The sequence below is a fragment of the Octopus sinensis genome, linkage group LG10 (assembly GCF_006345805.1).
Source record: "Octopus sinensis linkage group LG10, ASM634580v1, whole genome shotgun sequence".
NCBI classification, from domain to species: domain Eukaryota; kingdom Metazoa; phylum Mollusca; class Cephalopoda; order Octopoda; family Octopodidae; genus Octopus; species Octopus sinensis.
Window position 1 is genome coordinate 102,235,478 of NC_043006.1, and position 17,052 is coordinate 102,252,529.

The following is a 17,052-nucleotide window of genomic DNA, read 5'->3' on the forward strand; positions in this document are numbered from 1 at the left end:
AATTACATGTTAGTTACCTTCTATGGGCCCTTGATTGTGCACTTCCCTTCTATTTAGACCTGAATTTTTTGATTATGTCATTTTCCTATAATCTTTGAAATCTTCCAAGTGGTCTCTTTCAATCCCTTAGATACCATTTAAGAACTGCACAGTTCCACCTGTTGTATCTGAGTTTTAGAACTTGTGCTTTTGGTTAAATTCATGGTCAAATTGTTCACTTATTTCCATTCTTGAATTATCTCCTTTTAAATATGCTTCCATAATGTTATTCCTAAACTAGATCTTTCCATGGTCCTTCACATCATAGCTAGTCACTATTTTTCTTTGTAGTAGACCATGTCTTACTTGCATATAAAAAGAGCAAGTAAGACAGATTGCTATGCTGTGTCTTATCCAGCTCTGCCTGAGCTCATATTTAATCAAGGCAAATGCTTTTCACTCTGCCATTACTCATTGCAAGATTCCGACTTCCATGTTTGTAATAAATTTAATATCACAGAAACCTAGAAGCATAGAAATAAAAAGCTACTATTAAAATAAATTAACAGAGATGCAGCTGTTGAATTTTGTGCGTTTCACTACTGTACCTATATTTAGTTTTCTCACTGTACTTACTAAGAAGATTCACTATTGATATTAGATATAATGAGCACTAATTTAAGACAGAATAAAAACGTACGAGAGATCCACTGATGGGATTCAAACTTCATGCTACCAATTACGTGAGAGTCCTGTCATTCCATCATCATAAAGTTGTAGAATAAAAGATTATTTTCTGCTATCTTTACTGTGCTACTTTACAGCTATGATATCCCTTTTGCTTCAAAAATGAATTATCATCCACTTGGCGTTGTCATGGTAGGTTATTCTACTAATGGAAACGAGAGCAAGTCTGGTGTGGAATAATTGGTAAACAGTCATCCAGCAAGCAAAAGATAGATAGTTCTAGTCCTATGTTTACAATGTGTAATAATACTAACATTAAAATCTTAGCTGTTACTTCTGAAGTTCTTTTTTTTTTAGTTTATATGTGAGTAGGTACTAGTAGAAAGGGCATTCAGTTATAAAAACAACTGTACCAACACTATATAAAATTCCTAAATGTGCCGGATCCCCTGTCTGCATGACAAGTAGATATAGAATGTTTTTATATCCACATGAAGAAAGCTGAACATTCTTTTATTCTCCTACTTGATTCAGTCATTGGACTGTGACCAAGGTGGGACATCATTTTGAAGACCTTGCCAATAAAATTAATTCCTTATTCACTTGATCCCTTTTGCCAAACTGCTAAATTATTGGTATGTAAACGATCCAACAACAGCTGTCAGGTGGTGAGAGACAAACACATAGTGATGTACACTCACAAGTCAGGAGCTGATCTTCAGAAGATCATAGAAAATGGGAACTTCAGACTGTAAATTTGTTCATACTATTTATTATTGGTTGGCAAGATACTACAGAAAAATTCTAAATTCGAAGTGTGAGTAGCATTGCTAAAAGACTGTCATGAACATAACATGTGCAAAAGAATCTTGGAATAGTTAATATTTTTGGAATGTTAACATTGATATATTTTAAGAATTCAAATTAAAATTATGCTTAAAATTATCATTATTTTCAGATGGCAAAGAATGTTTAAGGAAATAATTATTGACATTATAAATTATACAAGAGAGAGAACTCTTAAGAGATTAATTGCATTAGATTAAAATCTTATTCTGCACTTATACCACTATAAACAAGAATTTATTAACCAAGAAACATTAAAAGTTTTAACAAAACTCCAACACTGCTTAGAAGCACTCAAAAATTTTAATTTCTTGTTTAAAATATTAAAACTTTGTTGTGAAATATTCAGTTTTTTGATGAGGCAAATATTACATTATGTGTTTCCAGAGAAGCATGTTCAATAATAGACTAATTTATCTTTAAAGTATGCACTGATCTTTAGATTCCAAATTATTTAATCTTGCATGATTCTTTAAAATAAATAGAATATCTTCTTTCAAAAGAATTTTCCATCAGCTTGATTGATATAAGATTTAAGGGTCATTTTGCCAGCAAGGGAGATTTTTAATGTAGTCGACTAAAGCTTTTAAAAAGACACCAGCAAGTGAAGAAATGGAGTCAACTTGTAGGCTGTTGGAAAAAATAAATTGAGCTGTATGTTCAGGCAAAATTCCTATAATTATATTTTTTCACACACTGTGTCACAGGATTCTTTGATTTCATATAATTATGCATCTCTTCATATGAGTCATCATTTCACAGTATTTTCTATATTGAGCCAAAATAGATTATTTTTAAATATCTATTACAAATATATATAATAGATTTTTTAAAAAAAATATCTATTACAAATCTATTATAAATGCATTTTTGTATCCAACTACATCATCGTCACTGATCTGCTTCCTAGTTTGACAGCTTCTTCATTCTTTGGAGAATTCAAATTTCTGTTTAGTCTTCTGGTATTTCTTCATAATCTTACTCTCTATGTTCGTACATCTAAATCCATTTCTAACTGTACCATAGGCAGTGTCAACAACAGTAGCAACAACAACAGTAGTAGTAGTAGTAGTAGTAGTAGAAGAAGAAAATTATCTTTTCTATTTTTATTTGCTTCTTTGCTAGCATTTCTTTCTTAGTTTTTTTTTTTCCCCCTAGTTTTCTTATTTTCCATTATTATGGGAATGTTATCTAAAATTTAATTCATGTATAATTATAAGATAAGGATTGCCATCTTTCTGAATCTGTTAAGAATGCTTCAGTACTCATTAGTTCAAGATTAGATCAAATAATTTTTTTTTTTCCCATTTTCATAACTTGTGTACAACTGAATATCTTGGATAATTGCGGGGAAAAAAATAATTACAACTTATATTTTATATTTTTTTTCAATAATTCAGTTTGTGCATTGAGTTGAAAAATTGGATTTTTGAGGTGGAAAGCATTAAATATAATTATTAATAGCTGTATACTAAAGCAGTGTTCATCACTAGCATATTTGAGTGTTGTTTAATATGATTTAAATCATCTTCATGTATGTATATATACACTTGCAACATACACACATAAATATATATAAGCACTTGTCTCTCTTGTTCTCTCTCCCTCACCATATATATATATATCAATAGGTGCAGGAGTGGCTGTGTGGTAAGTAGCTTGCTTACCAACCACATGGTTCCGGGTTCAGTCCCACTGCGTGGCATCTTGGGCAAGTGTCTTCTACTATAGCCTTGTGAGTGGATTTGGTAGACAGAAACTGAAAGAAGCCTGTCGTATATATGTATATATATGTGTGCATGTGTGTTTGTGTGTCTGTGTTTGTGTCCCCCACCATCGCTTGACAACCGATGCTGGTGTGTTTACGTCCCCGTCACTTAGCAGTTCGGCAAAAAGAGACCGATAGAATAAGTACTGGGCTTACAAAGAATAAGTCCCGGGGTCGAGTTGCTCAACTAAAGGCGGTGCTCCAGCATGGCCGCAGTCAAATGACTGAAACAAGTAAAAGAGAGTAAAGAGTATATATATATATATATATATATATATATATATATGTGTATGTATATGTATATCACTCATGCTAGCATGGAAGGTAGATGTTAAACAATGATGGTGATATACATATATACATACATCACCAGTAACATTCATGCTTCTACAATTATATTTTTGTGTGTGTCTGTGTGAGTGTGTCTGTATGTGTGCATGCGTTTTCTTCTTTTAACCCCAGGTCAGTCCTGATCAAGCAGATCAATATTCAGAGGCAATATACAGCCACAGCTATTACCATATCTTTTCCTTACATGTAGGGAAGTCAGAACCACATAATCCAAGTCCTTTTCTAAGATGGCACTGTGTGATGTGAGGGAGATTTGGATGTATTTCTAACAGGTTTAGCAACCACATAGAGGCTATGTCAATTTTAAGTTTGTTATTTGTGCCCCTTTCAGTTTACTAGGTTCCAGCAACATGAGCTTGCCTTTAAAATGCTTTTATTTCAATAATACTTAATGTCTGCTTTGAGTTACTGCTTCTTCATACAACCTGCAGCATTAATTAATTTTACTATTAGTATTCTATACAAGGTAACTCAAGCATTAGAACATTTCAAATAGCTTTGTGGCATTTGTTCTGGTCCTTTATAGGCTGAGTTTCAATCCCATTAGGGTCAGCTTTACCTTTCATCCAATCAGAGTCAATAAAATAAAGTACCAATGAAGTACTAGATTTGATTCAATCCATTAAACCCCTTCCTCTAAATTCCAGGCCTTTTAACTGTTAGATGCAATTAGAAATAGTCTCTATATGTCTTAGCTGGATATAACACAAAGATGCATGTCAGTATTTGGGAATTTCTAACCTATTTCTAACTATATCTAGTTTTAAAAAGCATAATTTTACTCTATAAAAAATGCTTAGGATTCAATACAATGATTAGACAAAGTAGATAAATGGTTATGCTAGAACCAATCAATGAATAATTACAGCAGTGCACCCTAAAATGTAAATGCCAAACTTTTTTTGTAGATTTAAATTTTAGGCTCAAACCACAGCAGTGATATGTATGTATGTATACATACATACTTTATTATTAAAGCTTCAAAACATCATAAAATATCACAAAAAACTGCTACTCAGAGTTTCATACTCCCATTTGTCAGACAGTTGTGATCAAGAACTATTTTGATCACAACTGCCCAATGAACAGGAACATAAAACTCTGAGTAGCAGTTTTTCTTGATATTTTTGAGATGTTTTTATAGCTTTAATAAAGAAGCATATTACTCTACCTCTGGTATTCGAGTACTATTTTTTCCCACCTTGTTTCAGATTTATGTGCTTTCTCTGGTGTATATATATATATATACATAATTTATTTATCACTTTTATTTACCTTCCTTTCTTTGCTAAACCTATATATACACACACACACAAAAAAAAGAACTCAATACAATCAACATCATGACTTCCATTTTCCTTTCATTGCAAAGGTTGGACAAATCTGTAGTAAACCATATCATCATTCATTTATGTTTTTCAGCATCTCATCTTTTAGAACCAATATCTTGAATTCTGAATACAACCATCACTATTCTATATTTTCATATCTTATTCTGTCATTGTTTGCTCACAGCACTTTTATATTCAATAATTCATGTTGCATATCCTCCATATGACCACGTTCTCAATTGATGCTTCTAGTTATCCCAGCTATTTGTGCCCTGCCTTTTTATTCACCTTAGTATTACTATCTGTCATTCTTGTACCATCAGATTGATGAATGACAAGTTCTATATGCCTGTAAAGGATGATTTCCTGTTGCCTTCTATTAAGTAATTGTTACAAGACATTAACTTGTTGGTTTCATAAAGATATGTTGCCACACTTGTTGGCCTAAAGATATGTTGCCACACCTACCTGAGAACTTAGAATGTAAACAGCTGGATTGCAAACTACTAAATGCTTTGTCCAGTACCTGAAGCCATTAACACTCAGATTTCTTTGTCAAATATACCGTTTACTTATTTACATTGCTTTGAATTAATCACACATTATCTTGTAGTTTCACGATTACAATGGTGTGTTTGTATATTTTTAGAATGATATTGTAGGGTAGGTATGTGAGGTCAGACATGGTCAGTTTTAACATAAAGTAGGTAGACTATTTGGGCCAAATATAACTGGATTAAATGCTAAAGGGTTAATAATTCCACAGATCTATTATTCTGGATTAGTTTTTTTTATGCTATTAACTCTGGAAGGATGGATAAAGTTGTCTTTGGTAGGATTTGAGATCAGAATATAAAGTTACCATCTAACTAATCATTTATAATATTGTCTCTTAAAACACTACTGTTCTTCCATGTTCATTGACCATGGCTTCTCATAGTTGCCTTGTGCATGGTAAGAGAAATCTTTTGTCATTAATAGAGATAATTTGCTCATTAAACTTCTTCCAACCCACTTCTAAAGTGTTTCTTTAGCTTATTCCAGTACCTCTTATCTATCTAAGAATCAAAACTTCTGTCAGTTTATCAGAGAATCCACTGTATTTGTTTATATATCTGCTGGACGAAGAAAGAACTCAGCATAAAAGTCTTGCCAACTCAAATTCTACATATTAAGGTTGTTACCAGATAGCAATTCACAATCAGTAAAGGGATGTATTCATCTTTAGTCAGGACTAACACAACTGCAGTTATGTCCCAAACTATAGCATATCAGTTTCCGGATGTGTTGTTTCATTACATGTAACTTTTAATCTCTGTGGAACAAGACTAAATATATCTCCATCATGTCCTATAGAGATTAAATATATCTTTCTATGTGTAATTTATTTGTCAGCTCACTGAAAAGGCTTCTCATTGTTATAAATTTGAAGTAAATTTGCAAACATATTGAAATTTCATTCACCATCTACGTTATTAATAAATAATATCTCTCTCTCTCTCTCTCTCTCTCTCTCTCCATATATATATATATATACATACATGTATAAATGCACATGAGCACACAGGTGTGATATACTGTCCTAGCTATTCGAGTGTGGAGAAGCACATATTAAAACTTTGCTGATAAAATACACTTGTATGCATAAATATCAATGTCTGCTTATACACATATGCCTCCATTCATACATGTATGTCTACATGTGTGTATGTATGTATGTCTATATGTGTGTGTATGTATGTATTGTGTGGATGTATGTGTGTTTAGGTGTGCATGTGTGTGTGTTAGTGTGAAAAAGAAAAGAAGATAAAATAAGTTTCTAAAGACTTTCATGTTTTCTTGTTGAACTAAGTTATTTGTGTTAAACTAGTAAAAACAAAATATCTTTGAAGTCTATAAATTTTGATAGACGTGTTGACTATCTTAGTTCTACACCAGTGACACATTACTCTGATAGACACATTACAACTTCGAACATTGAACTTACCTTATCAGATGTGTTAAATGTAATGCCAAATGTTTCCTTATCTTACACCATCTGACCACTGACAACACTTTGGTGAATTTGACTCACAAAATAACGTCGGTTGTGATGGAAATAAAAAAATGAAGAAAAAAAAGAAATAACTGTGCTCAAAAAAATTGATAGCAAAAGTACAGATGATAAGCTGCAATGTTAATAGCAGTAGCTGTAACAACAACAACAACAACTGCTCTAAGTCAGCCAGTTAGTAAAAGAACCTTCTGCATAAATTGCTTTATATTCTCAGTGTCACAGCTAGAATTCCCTCGGCAATCTCCCTAGCAACCCACAGTATGAGACAATCGCACATGGATGCTATTAAAATGCTAACTCAATATAGAACACATTTTGTGTGTGTATGCATACATGTGTATATATATATATACATACATGTGTGCATGTATATATATATATGTATATATGTATATGTATATGTGTATATATATATACATGTGTATGTATATATATATATATATATATATATATACTTTGTTTAAAAGCAGCAGAAATATAACAAAAGCTGTTACCCAGAGTTTCACGTTCCTGTTCGTCGGACAGTTTTGTTAACAAAACTGTTAAATTTCTGCTGCTTTTAAATAAAGCATATTACTCTACCTCTGACATTTGAGTACTCTTTTTTCCACCTTGTTTACGCCAGTATATATATATATATATATATATATATATATACACACACATACATGTGTGCATGTATATATATATATATATATATATATATATATATACACACATATAAATATATACAGGGTGTTCCAGAATTAACAATTTATTTCAATGAAATCACGCAAATTTAAAAAAAAAAACTGACAGAATTTTATTTTTGTTACTTAATTATGATACCAAAACAAATAGATTTATAAATCTTATGTCAAAAATTTATTAAAAATTTCAGAATTTCAAATCTCTCCTTAGTGCTGCAGAACACATTCTGAAGCATTTCAGGAGTCATCTCCTGCACTGCTAACTGAGTGTGTTAGGTTCAGCTAAACTATTGCTCCATCCGCAGGAGGAAGATAGAGAAGATGATGGCTGCCAAATTGAAAAAAAAGCTATTGGGGACAGATAAGCAAGGTCGAATAGGAATGAAAATAAGGGGAAAAAAACAATAATTAAAAATTATAAAATTATAAACAAAATAGGCACAGGAGTGGCTGTGTGGTAAGTAGCTTGATTACCAACCACTTGGTTCCGGGTTCAGTCCCACTGCGTGGCACCTTGGGCAAGTGTCTTCTGCTATAGCCTCAGGCCGACCAAAGCCTTGTGAGTGGATTTGGTAGACGGGAACTGAAAGAAGCCCGTCGTGTATATATATATATATATATATATATATGTGTGTGTGTGTGTGTGCGTGTATGTTTGTGTGTCTGTGTTTGTCCCCCTAGCATTGCTTGACAACCAATGCTGGTGTGTTTATGTCCCCGTCACTTAGCTGTTCGGCAAAAGAGACCAATAGAATAAGTACTGGACTTACAAAGAATAAGTCCCGGGGTCGAGTTGCTCGATTAAAGGCAGTGCTCCAGCATGGCCACAGTCAAATGACTGAAACAAGTAAAAGAGAGAGTAAAGAGTAAAATTTAAAATTTATACACTTTTAACATAATAAAGATGGTAAACATAAATAAAAGTGAGATTTTACAAAAATTGTCTGATTTCATTGAAATAGATAGTTATCACTAGGACACCCTGTATTTATATAATTGCCATTTAATGTCCATTTTCTATGCTGACATGGATTGGTTGGTCTGACAGCTGGAGAGCCAGAGTACTTGCTGTAAAGTGAGTGGTGTTAGGAAGGCCATCAAGTCATAGAAACCCTGCCAAAATAATGGAAATTAGTATTGGCTTGGCTTGCCAGCTCCTTTTGGACCATCCCCTCCATGCCAGCATAGAAAATGGACATTAAATGGGGATTAGGAAAAGCTAGAAGTAGTTGATAGCTTCCATTACCTAGGTGACCAAGTCAGTAGTGGGGATGGATGCTCTGAGAGTGTAACTGATAGAATAAGAATAGCCTAGGCAAAGTTCAGGGAGCTCCTACCTCTGCTTGTAACAAAGGGCCTCTCACTCAGAGTGAAAGATAGACTGTATGATGCATGTGTGTGAACAACCATGCTACACAGCAGTAAAACATGGGCTGTGACTGCTGAGAACATGCACAGGCTCAAAAGAAATGAAGCTAGTATGCTTTGCTGGATGTGTAATGTCAATGTACATAAACAACAGAGCGGAAGTGCCCTGAGAGAAAAGTTGGACATAAGAAGCATCAGAAGTGGTGTGCATGAGAGACGACAGAATTAGAATGGTCATGTGGCAAGAATGGATGAGAACAGCTGTGTGAAGAAGTGTCACACCCTAGACCCAGGAAGACATGGGATGAAGTGGTGAAGCATGACCTTTAAATATTGCGCCTCACGGAGACAATGACAAGCGACTGAGACCTTTGGAGATATGCTGTGATTGAGAAGACCTGGCAAGTCATGTGAGATTTAGCTGTGACTGATGCCAGTGTTGTATAACCAGCCCATTTAAAAGTATCCTTCAATTGGCAGGCAATATGCTGTGCTTGAGAAGACCTGTTGAGCCAAGCAAAATCGTAGTCATGGCCAATGCCAGTGTCACCTGACTAGCACCTGTGCCGGTGGCACATAGAATGCACCATTTGAGCATGGTTGATGCCAGTGCTGCCTGATTGGTCCCCATGCTGGTGGCACATAAAAACCACCCACTACACTTTCGGAGTGGTTGGTGTTAGGAAGGGCATCAAACTGTAGAAACCTTGCCAGATCAGATTGGAGCCTGGTGCAGCCTCTTGGTTTGCCAGTCTCCAGTCAAACCATCCAACCCATGCCAGAATGGAAAGCAGACATTAAACAATGATGATGATGATGATGATATATATATATATATATAAAATAATGAAGGTGGCTAGATGCAATATAAAACCAAAAAGGAAAAATTCAATTGTCGCTAATAGTGACTGAGGGTGCATTGCTACAAACAAGAGTGAAAACCCCTTATGGTCACAGAGAGCACATTCTATGTACTGACGGGGGAGGCAACCACCCCACAGCAAGCAAGATCACTATACTAGCAAGCTAGTTTCGCTTGTAATTAAAGTAGTGGCTACTCCATCACTGACAGTTAAGCTAATATAGTATTTACCGTATAAATTAATGGCTGATTCAGCAAAATGGTAATGTGAAAATTATGAAATAATAAAAGCAGCTATAAGCAATATAAAAGCAAAAGGGAAATATTCAATTGTCACTAATAGTAAAGGATTGGGCATACTGGTTAGCAGTTGCAGGGAGAAGGGTGCACAGCATGAATAACAAGAAGAAGCAAGATGAGATAAACAGCAGAGGACACTGTTGGAGAGTCAGAAGATATAGCACTGCACAACACCATAATAAAACAAACTTTCACGTGATGGGCATGGCTGATTAAATCAACTCACATTATATGTTTGATAACTTACTTTACCAACCTCTGGGAATTAAAGGCAAAGTTGACTCCCATCACAATTTAAACTCAGAATATAAAAATATTTTATGCTACTCTGTTACCATTCTCAAGAATATTAGTTATGTAAATAAAACGATTTCAGTTAGGAATCACAGACAAATTATTATTTTAGATAGCCAAGATATTACTTTTATTCTAAATCACTTAACTAAAGTAATATCGCTGCTACTGATGACGATGACGGTGGTGGTGTCCTTATATAAAGATTTATTTTAGACTGACCGAAAGTGAAATTTTATGTATGAATTTAAGTAGGTAAAATTATTGAATTGTACCAAATATATATTCCTAGTACTTCTGTCAATCATAAAAGAGTGAATAGCAAGGTCCACTTCAGGCGTAAGTGTATGCAGAAGAATGATTTATCTAAATTTTGCTATTCTGTGTTTCTCTTATCAACTGTGCTACTCCATCTTTAATAATAATAATGATAATTGTGTCTGGTTTAGGCACAAGGCTAGCAGTTTCAAGGGCAGGGCTTAATTGATAAAATAAAGCTCCAATATTCAACTGGTACTTTATTTTATCAACCCTGTAGTTGATAAAATATTGACCTCAACAGGATTTGAACTCAGAATGTAAAGAGCTGGAACAATTTCTGTAAAATATTTTGCTTGTGCTCTTACAATTCTTCCAATCTGACAATAAATAACAAGACAGAAATGATAAAACCTCAGACTATATTCTCTTCTGTTGCTTTAGGTTTTATGTTCACATCTTATCTATGCAGGGACTGAGCCCATCTTCCTCCTAACTTTATTCAGTACTATGCTAACTAAGTATCTATATCTAGCAGGGAATTGTTCCCATGCTACAGTATTTACTTGATCCTTTTTTGACCAGATTCCTAAAGAAATAACCTATCTGTGTGTTCGAATGAATTTTTAAAATAATCAAGAATTTAGAGGAATTTTATAAAATAACTAACTTTGTTGTTATTAATGTAGTGTTTGGAACATAACTTCAAAGGTTCTTAGAGAAAATTATGATGACTGGGTTTAATTTACATATGAATATTTTTAAATAGATGTTTATGTTCAATAGGAACAGATGGTCTTGGGCTGATTTGTATCCAAGAAGAAGTAAAGATAGGTGGACTGAACTATTGAGAGTTGAGCATCATAAATATGAATACTTTTGGTGCCAGAGACAATACAGATTTCTTATTGGCTAGTGGTTTAGTTTCCTACCAACTCACTCATCTTTCCTCTGATAGCTTTAACCAAATATTAAAAAGATTGATTCAGTACTAGTTTCTAAATTTATAGTACTTCTGCTCATGTTTAACAATGTGGAAAAAGAAATGTATAGTAATGTGTTTTAAAGAATTTTGACAGAAATTTCATTAAAAATGAAGAACATGCCGGATTATTTCAATTTTTAATCATATATCTTTCATTTCATTCCAATCTTAGTTAAAATAATCCTTTTCAAAATCAATATTTAATAGAATCTTTCAAAAAGTTTCATATTTATAAAAATATCTTTCCATAAACATCACCGAATGCTTCCATTACGAACACATCATCACCATATTACAGGTGTCAAAAAATGTTATGCTATGTACACAAACATTTTTTCTTTGTTTTGACAGCTCTTTGACTCTTCCGTTCTTGTTTATTTATTCTTGGAATAGAAGAAACAGCAGTATGAGGAATCAATTTCCTTACAGCATTTAGTTCTGTCCCTTTACATGTGGATTTCAAATCATATAGAGTCCACTTCAGATATGCAGTTTTGCGTATTTATAATGTCGTGTATTGAACTCGTAATCAATGTATAACAAACACTGTACATTTGTTTAAATAATCAAAAACTGCCAGTCACATAGCATGCACAAGTTTTATATGAACTTGTCCGATTTTTCTATATATTGCAATTACAATAAACTGGGACCCACAGTTGATTCCATCCCAGTTTGTTCTACGTTATTTTTCCAGTGTTTTTCATCATGTTTGGACGTTTAATTTTTTGTGTCAGTGTTTTTTGAACACTTTTGTTAATTGTCTTTTGCTGTCTTGTGGCAGTGTGTTTGTGCTTTCCCTCCTCTTATGAGGAGAGTTGGCCTAATGGAGAGGATGTTCTATTCAGACATCAGCTCTACTGAGTTATCCTCTTCTGAAGATGAACTATTGCGAGCGATTGGGAAGATAGACAGAAATATTGAAAAGGAAAGAAAGTTTGCAGATGTGGCAAAAAACCAAGACAATGAAATCGATATGAAGAAAATTGAAAGTTTTAAAGGATTGCTAAGTAGGGACAGGTATAATGTGGACCTGCCCTGCCCCACTGCAGGAAACGCTGAGTGATATAAGGGAAGGAACCATTATGTTCAAGATGTATTCAGTTAAAGCAGGAAAAATAGACATCATGACAGCAAGCCAAATTGAGAAAGTGCTATGGCCAATTTGGCATGAAATTACTTACCTGGCAAGAGGAAAAAAATTTGGTACTGTGGAAGTGAGGATGAAAGATAAGGCAACAACAAAAAGGTACGCAGCAGGAACTATCGAGAACGATGAAATAGTCCTTCTACCCACTTATCTGGGACAACGTGCAACCAGAGTAAGGGTAGATGGTTTACTGCCTGAGTTAGACATGACCTGGATAGCAGCAGCAGTCCTCATGGATAATGAGGATGATATAACGGTATTCTAGACCACTAGAACACAATGCAAAATGTGGAAGGGACAAGCACTGGAAATGACCATTCAAGGGTAAGCGGAAACATTGGAAAAGATAACGGAAACCATTACGATGAATGAGGATAAAGGTGGAGGGCAGAATCCCTCGATGATACAAATGTGGGCTAAAAGGCCACATTAGAGTGGACTGCCCCATACCAACCAAAAAGACAATGGAAGAACAAGAGAAGGAAATGGAAGAACTGGTGGAGGAAACAGGAAAAAAGGAAGTGACCTTGCTGCCAACGATGGAGAAAAGGGAGGAAACATGGAAGAAACAAAAGAAAACAAGAGAAGGCAAGCGATACAGGCTTAAAACCCCAACCCACACCCTTTAAGCCCCACAGACACCAAACCTACCCATTCCCCTCTGACACAAAAACAAAAAAGAAAGACACACGCACACAAGGACCCTCAAACTCCTCTCCCCCCCCCCCCCCGGCTAAAGGAAAAAGTTTTATGGGTATAATATATGGCATAAATGGAAACTTAAACCAGGAGAGCTTCATGGAAAGACATAAAAAACTTGAAGACTGAGGGGTCTGATAATGTGAAGGGTCAGCACTGTGGTCTTCTATTAACCAAAGAACAACAAGAAACATTAGATAGATCTGATTATGGAAATGAGTATTGGGAAGTAAACTTGGACAGAAATGAGGTGCCATTAATTACAGAGTACACAGATTTTTTAAAAGAATATGAAATAGACATTCTTAAAGGAACTGGGTTTAAAAGAGGAGGGGTGTAAATGACGTTGGTGGGGCTAAGTAGCTTCATTCCCCTTTTTTTTTTCATTTTTTCATTCTTTCATACATTTGTCCTACTTTTTGTCTTGTGTATTGTCCCCTCTTTGTTTGCCCATTGTGGGTAATAAAAAAGGAACACAGTTGATTCTGTCTCTACAGGATTACAGTTGTTTTTACCCCTTCTCATATGTTCAGCTGTTGGTTGTGCTTCCACTATGGTGAAATAGAAATTCATGGTTTACAGCTATTTGATCCTGGTTCTTACGCCTGTGCTTATGAAATAAGCAAATAACAAAACTTGACAATGGTGTCAGTGATAGGATGATCAACTAACAATAGAGGACAGAATTCTATATAAACTTGACGTATAAAAAAAAACAATATTAGTATTAGCGTTTTATTTGAAATTAAACAAATTTGGGTCTCGTTGCACCAAATTTGATGTGGAAGTAGCTAATTAAACAATTATTACAGGATTAGCTAATCTAATTGCACAAGAACACTCCAAAGAAAAACAAAAACAATGAAGAGAGTATGCAAAACAGCCTATAAATTACATACCAGCTAATAGAACAAGAGAAGTTTAAGGAATGTACACGAAGCATTCCTTGATATCTACCTAGTTAATTGGTAATTAGTTTGTTCATTTTCATGCTATTTTAACTGCTTATTCAATATAAGTGTTATTACTGACATAGTTTTATTAACACTCAAAATCTGTTGTAAATTTTTACAGAATTTGAACTCAAACAAGTTAGTTCCTAACAAAACCAGGTAGCTAACTAGATTATTCAAGTCTTAATGCTATTGCTGGATAACTGAATTTCCACCAGCCACTCTAACTTTAAATAAGTTCTATATTTAACCTGCCAAGAGATTGCAGCCAAAGCTTCCATGAAGAAAATCCATCCTTTCTGTCTTAAATGCAGTTTAATTTAATTGCTTTGTTGCACTTGTCTAATTTATTTATGTTATATTTGAAGTCCCTATTAGATAACCTGCATTAACTTTAACTCACACAACCATTAGTAAACCAAAGTCAGATCCAAGTTCTACTCTGCTCTCTGTACTTGAATATGAAAAATATTATCTAACAATTGTAATTTTCTGGGTAATCTAATATTGTTATTTCATTGTAAGAAAGTCTTGCAAGTTCAGTCTTGCATAGAAGCACTGGATTAATTATCTACCTTAAGAAATGGTGATTCTAACGAGTAATGTAATTATTTATTTCTTTTCAGGGCTGAACCAAATCAAGTTTTTATCCAAGATGGCAACAACACGTACTTTCAGTCACACTTTAATTGGTCTAATGAACATGTGGAGTATGCACCTTTCAATGGATATGCACCTGCAGGAACAGTAAAGGTGAGTTTTGTTTTGTTTTTGTTTTTTTTGTTTGTTTTTTATTTTTTAAAGTAGTATAGTTAACTGCGGTTTGACCCCTTTACCATTTAAACTGGTTATATCCAACCTGAATATTCTACCTGTTTTATGTTCAAACTAACCAGATCCTGTCTTTCACACCTACCCTACAATGTTACTCTAAAAATAAATAATCACATCATTGAAATCCCAAAGCTACAAGATAAGACATGATTAACTGAAAGCACTCCTTTCACCTTCCTAACCTCTTCTACTAACAGCATTACCCTGTTGTTGCTCTGTACTAGACCACAACTATGTTTTTGGAGACACACCAGCACATCGACATCAAAAATTATCCACACTTTTGCCAAAACTTTCTTTAGTTTAGCCACACTGCCTTCAGTATTTGCATGCTAAAAGTGTTACTTTTGTGGTTATATAACCGATTCTTGACCTTGGTCACTCCAGTTTCCTTTCTTATGTTACAGAGTAAACGTGGCTGCTCTGCTGGCAGTGTGCATCAAGGAAGAACTAAAATCAGTGATCTGATGTCTCTGCTCTGAAGGTGTGTCAGGGGCTGAAATTTATTGCAGGCTTTCAATACAATACAGGACAGTACATTACCATGTAGAAACTTATTTTAAGAAACCCAAGAATATGAGATGACCATAAGTTGAGCCCTTGTTATTAAATAAATCATTGGCACTGTGCTTTTTGTGGAAAGATGATTTTTTCTATTCGTCAACTGTGTGGTTATTGGAGCATTTGTTGATGATGCTGGAACCAGGTTTCACTACTTCTGTGAGTCACTGAAATTGAGGTCAATCCACTTTCTTATGTTATCCTGGATGACAGCCATTTTAGTATGGGTTCTGATCTGGTTGTCATCTTCATGAATGTATCATGGGCAAGTTAGCTTGGCAGTGCCCATTCCTCTCCAAGCTGTGAGCCACAACCATATGCCTCTACTTGGGAGACAATTTGACCCCAATTACTAAATTGTTGACCTGAGCAGGTTCCTCCTCACTAGCCAGTGTCTCTTTGGGATGCCTTAATCTTTTACCTACTGATGCAGTGTTAACACCATCCCCTCCCTTGGTTTTTCCCACTAGTTGAAATGGGAGTACTGGGGTGTGGCACTAGAAGCCATCAATTGGGAGATTAGGAGTTGAATGAGGACAAGTGGTACCTGTCCAACTGATCATCCCCAGCAAGGTGCAGCTGTCAGACCCAAAGGTCCTTCCTCTATTCAGCAGCCTCTTTCACTCCAATTTTCTTAATACCAACCTCAAAAATCATTACCAGAGAGGACCCCATTTTCCAGTTAGTAGGACTGTAACAAACAGACATAGGCTTTGATTGAAAGATCCTTACAGTGCTTAATACAGTGGTTTGAACTCATAATCCTAAAGATTGGCTTATAAAATGCACAAATGGATTAATGCTCTTGTACCAAGAAAAGAGGAGAATTCTGATCTTTTAATGTAAAGTCCTTCTTCAAGAAAGATTTCTGAACCAAATTTTTCCATTGCAGGCAACTTCAAATGCTGATGTTTATAACATAGTTTAATATATTCCGAATGACTCAATCACTAAGCATCAGTATATCGCAGAATCATAAAATTCTGGCTTAATTTTTGTTTTAGTTTATCAGTTTCTCAATATAAACTATCAGTGTCTTTCCATTTAATTCCATTTCAAACTGCATACGCAATCACATTCT

At 34.6% G+C, this 17,052-nt stretch overlaps 1 protein-coding gene across 5 annotated transcripts in view; it reads left to right on the forward strand.

Moving 5' to 3' along the window:
- The window catches only part of LOC115216731 (N-acetylated-alpha-linked acidic dipeptidase 2), a 1,056,093-nt gene that overhangs the window by 910,660 nt on the left and 128,381 nt on the right, over positions 1–17,052 (forward strand). For all 5 annotated transcript variants that reach the window (XM_029786272.2, XM_029786273.2, XM_029786274.2 and 2 more), the window contains one exon: positions 15,203–15,329. In XM_029786272.2, the coding sequence (XP_029642132.1) occupies positions 15,203–15,329 (127 nt within the window). The remainder of the gene's footprint in view (positions 1–15,202; positions 15,330–17,052) is intronic.